The sequence below is a fragment of the Cryptomeria japonica genome, chromosome 2 (genome assembly GCF_030272615.1).
Source record: "Cryptomeria japonica chromosome 2, Sugi_1.0, whole genome shotgun sequence".
NCBI classification, from domain to species: domain Eukaryota; kingdom Viridiplantae; phylum Streptophyta; class Pinopsida; order Cupressales; family Cupressaceae; genus Cryptomeria; species Cryptomeria japonica.
In genome coordinates this window covers 225,252,170-225,257,681 of record NC_081406.1, presented here as the reverse complement: position 1 = coordinate 225,257,681, position 5,512 = coordinate 225,252,170, and the positions used below count along the sequence as shown (strand labels likewise).

General features: G+C 35.9%; 1 protein-coding gene across 1 annotated transcript; it reads left to right on the top strand.

Annotated features, from left to right (window-relative positions):
- The first annotated feature begins 545 nt into the window (after window positions 1-545).
- LOC131048691 (tryptophan aminotransferase-related protein 3) lies at window positions 546-4,949 on the top strand. Its single transcript, XM_057982751.2, has 5 exons — window positions 546-1,197; window positions 3,065-3,368; window positions 3,557-3,855; window positions 4,012-4,337; window positions 4,593-4,949. Exons 1-5 carry the CDS (start codon window positions 857-859, stop codon window positions 4,799-4,801), a joined length of 1,479 nt encoding a protein of 492 aa, XP_057838734.2. The 5' UTR covers window positions 546-856; the 3' UTR covers window positions 4,802-4,949.
- Window positions 4,950-5,512: the final 563 nt, after the last annotated feature.

Here is a 5,512-nt window from a genome sequence, read left to right as displayed (position 1 = left end):
TAATGCAAATTTCTTGTAAGTCCTTCATTATTTCATCCTTTTGATTTGAATTAAATGTTGAAACCCCACTTTGACTATAAACTAGCCACCACATTGCGGCTCCTATATGTGTGGGTGATTTTGAAATCACTAAATTGATTTAATTTAGATAATTTAATATCTTTATTGATTTTTTATATATGAAACTCATCATTTATAATTGCACTATTGTATCCCTTTCTAAATGCATTTTAGAAATAGAGAATTTACTCGCTAAATTTACAGCGAGCAATATTGCTTTGACCTTCGCCTCATTATTGATTTCATCCTCTAGCTTCTAAGCTCCAATAGCCGGAATATTCCCCTACCAATATCAAGCCATACATCTCACACCGAAAAGGAGGTGGGGGCAGCAAAAACACACTTTTTTGTCCCATAGAAATTGCGAATATTTGGTGTTCGGCTCAAAACCAAACCTCAATTATTTAGGTGTAATAAATTCTTTTAAAATCATTGAATACCATATTAGAATTGAAATTCGTGGCGTCGGTGTCGTAAAAAGGAATATTACGTAATCGCTTATATAACTGTTTCAGCTTTGGTTAAACAAACAGAAGATAGATCCATATTCAATGACATAATTGAGGATAATGGTAATCTTTTCTCTTTTCAAGCTTATTCATGGATCATGGACCATAATCTGAAATGTTGGTGGAAAAATTGATCATACAATCAAAAACCCAGAAACTTTATGATGAGCTGTGTAAATTTTGTTCATTTAATTTGATAGATGGATATTCCATGACATAATTGGGGACGATGGATAACCTTTTCTGAAGCTCAACACTCTCATTCCTGGTCAAGAAATTGAGGCAAAATGGTGCCTCGCTCACACCCTGCTATTTTTTCCCAAAAATTCTCACTCACCAGCGCGTTGCTGGTGTTTTCCCTCGTGCTTAACGGATTATTGCTTCTTCGTCCACCAAAACATGGGCAATTGTTGAGCGATGATAATTGGAAGGGCATGGGGTGGACCAGAAAAGCCGCAGAGGAAGCAGAAGCAGTATCATTACAGTATCAGTGCTCTGGCCATGGTTACGTATTTGTCGATACCTTTATAACAGATGATAACGGATCGCTTGCTTGCGAATGTAATGCCTGCTACACTGGACTCGACTGTTCCCAATTCCTTCCAGATTGTCTTGCAAACGCCAACGAGTAAGTCTTTAAATCCATCATTTCTACTGTCTATTTGTTTTTTTGGAGGTTCCATCTACCCTTTCTCTGACTATCATAAGGATCATTCGTAGATAGTTTACAGATTAAAGCCTTTAGTATAGATTGAAGATCATTGATGTTGTTTTCGAGTGAATTTCTTTTTACGTTTGCAAAATCTATCAGTCCCTAGGTTAAAGTAGAACAATCGGACGCTTTTCTCTAGTGTACCACGGCTTTGAATCTTGACTCAAATTTTTTGAGCCTGGAGGTTACAGGGCATTGCCCTGCTTATCAACACCTCCCAGTAGGTGCCAGGTCGCCAAACCCCTATTCGTCAGGCTAAAAAATACATAAGTAAAAAATTAAATTAAATAAAATATCTCTGCAAGATCCATCAGGGAAGTATAAAGCCTTGATTACCACAATGCAAAACTATGTAATATGTCCAATATTCTTGATCAGAAGTACTGAACTCGGCACTGCAAATCAAAGCTCTTGTTAAAGAAACTACAAAAGAAAATATCTGCGTAATTAACTATAAAACATTTTCTCTATTAGTTTGTTGGAACTAGGTACCAGGTGCAGATACAGATAGAATTCCTTCCATAAAATTTCATTCTAGTTTGAACGCGCCGAGCCTTTTCCTATTAAAACGTGAAAAAACTTACTCTGAAGATGACCTTTCTGATAAATCCTTTTCAAATTATAAAGTAAATCAAACTAGGGGAAAATTGGATGGCTTCAATAATAAAATCTATAGTTTGAAATAATTTTGATTAGTTGCCAGTATAATGATTATGTGCTCTGCTTTGCTTTTCTGTGACTCGAAATTTCAGAAAAAAAATTGTAGAAATTTCTTTCCCTCAAGTTAAATGTTCTTAATTAGAAGTAGAACTAAGGAATCCACATAAACATGGAGTATTCAATAAAATATATTTGCAATTTAGCATTCGCCCAGCTGTTGTAAAACCCCTGGGTTCGCCCTGCACAAAAGAAAAAGAAGGAACCGAACTGGCTTACCGAGGCTCAAAAGAGGAAGAGTCAGGTAGTGTCGTGGGTAAAAATAACCTATATATATGAAATGTTACTTTTGAAATCTACCCTTTATCAAATAGAAATATGGGTAGCTAAAAGAAATTTCACATTTTTTTAAAAAAAAAAAAAAAACCTTTAAGAACATGGAAAGAAACTTCTTATCCAAAGTATGAGAAGTTTTTTTTAAATGTGTTGAAAAATGAGTCATAAAGATTAACAGTCATTAAGAGGGTCAGTAACACAGTGGTAGAGCACCTCAGTAGCATATGGGAGGTGCTATGTTTATCTCCTAACTGGTCTATAAAAAGCTTAACATGGTATCAAAGTTCAGGTCAATAGTAACATGGATTTTGACCCTCTGTAATGTAGCTCAAAGAAGTGTTGGAAAATGAATCGCATCTAAATCAAAGATGGACTGGCCTTCAAAAAAACCATTAGCTCAATAGTAGAACAACCTAACAATAAAAGTTACGATGAAACAATTACACAACTTCATGAGAATAAAAGACCATGGAGATATTTTTACAAGCTGCCTGCTCTGTTTATGGCCATTTAAGCTCACCCTGCTCTGTTTATGGCCATTTAAGCTCATATGGTGATGTTTTAGAAGCTGCCTGCTCGGTTCATGATATTTTAGAAACAGGTGCTCATCGTAAGATGCCATAATAATCTTTTTTAACATCTTTAATGAAATTGATCACTTGTTTAATACTTAAATTCAACAATCTACTCAAATCTTCATGCCCTTGAGGCTCCTTTTCTTAAATATTTCTCCCTTGTTGAACGCCTATCCTTTCCTAATAATTTTTCATATCTAATGTTTGCATGACAGAGGAGATCCCATTTTCTTAGAGCCCTTTTGGATTGCAAATGCGGAAGCAGCAGCAACTGTAGTACCGGCCTGGTATCGAATGAGCTATGATGTAAAAGATGGTTTAGAAATTTCTCTCATCTCCCCCGAGTTAGAGAAACAGATTCGTGCCATTCACGAGCTGGTGGGAAACGCGGTGACACAAGGCAGATATATTGTGCTGGGAACAGGTTCTCTCCAGCTCATCAATGCTGCAGTTTACAGCCTTTCCCCGTTCCATGCTCCAAATTCCTCACAAGTGGTTTCGGCTTCTCCATATTATGGGGTAATTCCATTTCTCCCGCTTGATGAACTGTTTAATTGAATCGCTCAATGCTCAGAGGATTTAGGGTTTGGATCAATATTTAATTGTGTTTGTTGAGAATAAGAGGTTCCAGGTTCAAACTACAACTGAAAATTTTACCACTTTTTATATAAAATCATGTACTAGTTATACTCCACTCTGTTTTGCAGGCATTTCGAGACCAGATCGAAATGTTCGACTCGGTGGAGTCTGTGTGGAAGGGAGACGCGAGGGCTTGGATAAAACAAACAGAGTCTTTAAATTCCTCTACGTTCATTGAATTTGTAACTTCTCCAAACAATCCCAAAGGTATTTTAGATGAGAGCGTCCTAACAGGTAACAACGTGAGGGCTGTTTATGATCACGCCTATTACTGGCCTCATTACACTGGAATCCCCCGCCCGGCCGATGAGGATGTCATGCTTTTTACCCTCTCCAAGCTCACTGGACACGCAGGCTCCAGGCTCGGGTAGAAACACTATTCATTCTTTCACTTCACATTAGGGAATTTATGTAGTACAGTTCATCTGCCATAACAAAACTTTTTGAAGTTGGTTTCTTTCCCTAAAGAGTGTTGTTTCTTTTGAGAAATCAAACAGTTCTGAAATTTTCAGAGGTTTTGAAGGTGGGCAATTGTTAAAGATTACGATGTATATAAGAGGATGTACATGTACGTTCGAGTCAATACTTTCGGTGTATCGCACGATACGCAGCTACGAGCAACCAGATTATTAAAAGCAATTATAAATGGTTACAGACAGAGACAGCCCAAAAGATTAGAAGACGGCCAGACAAATGAGAAGCATTTGCTTTTTCACTATGCTTACAGGGTAATGAGAAGCCGCTGGCAGCGAGTTGAAAGGATTTTCAGTGGCTCTGATCGTTTCTCTCTTCAGAGTTTGGAGCCCGGTAACTGCACATTTTTCAGAAGAGTTACGGGACCCTCACCGGGTAAGTAGAAAGCTGCATTATATTTTTCTTAATTTAATATGGAAAAGTGATCGCAGAGTTCAGATGATAAGAAATTGTAGATGGTTAATGTTAGAAGTATCAGATTTCAACTTACAATTTTACATATTATTTTATATATTATTATATTTTTTTAACATGACAGAAAATCATAGAGTGTAATTTGAAATGTTGACGTTAAAAAAATTATATAATCGAATTTTGAAACAACTAAATGATATTGTAAATGATTTTCAGCATACGCGTGGGTGAAATGCGAGAGGGAGGAGGAGAGGGAGTGTGCAGGGGTGTTTGAGAAAGGAGGTATCATAGCACGGAATGGCAAGGCATTTGAAGCGGATAGACGTTATGTTCGGCTGAGTTTGATCAAGCGAGAGGACAACTTTGAATTATTGGAACGTCGCCTTCGGGCTCTCGTTTCTTCTTCGGCCATTGTTACATATTGATACTATTATTTTTCTTTTTTCTTTTTTTTAAGTTTTAAAATATGTACAAGTGTATATAATTTTTTTAAAGAAAATAATTGAGAAAAATAATATTATCAAAAAAATCTGATCACAATATTATAATAATATATATTTTTAAGTTTTGGTATATTTTAGTTTATTGAATTTGTGAGTTTGAATAATTGTCTTAATGTAGTGCAAGAGGGAAGAGTTGGGTTATTACCATCATTAATTAGTTTCATCTAGTGAGCATTTTCTTTTTTCTTTCACAATTGAGTAGCAAGAACTTGAACATCTTGACTATCATCAATTTAAACATTCAAGCATTGAGATAAAATATACATAAATTCAATTAAATTATTTTGACCTACCTTCAAGATAGAATCTTATCACATCAAAATAGGGGAAGGAGACCAATCCATGTTTTGGCTAATCGGCAAAGGGGAGGACCACCATCAATAGCTCCAAGAATGATAAAATGATGAGTTAAAGTGACAATGTCTTTAGTCTTGTTAGAAGAACAATTGAAAAGGTGGGAGAGTAAGAGGTATGCATGCCATGATGCATTGAGTATTACCTAATTATCTAATAAATTTTGTAAATGTACTAACTCAAGGGCACACTTTGTTGGTCTAGACTTAGATCTACATTTATATATTGAAAATAACTAATGAGTTAGAGTGAGTAGAGAAGTCAATCTATGCTTTTGCT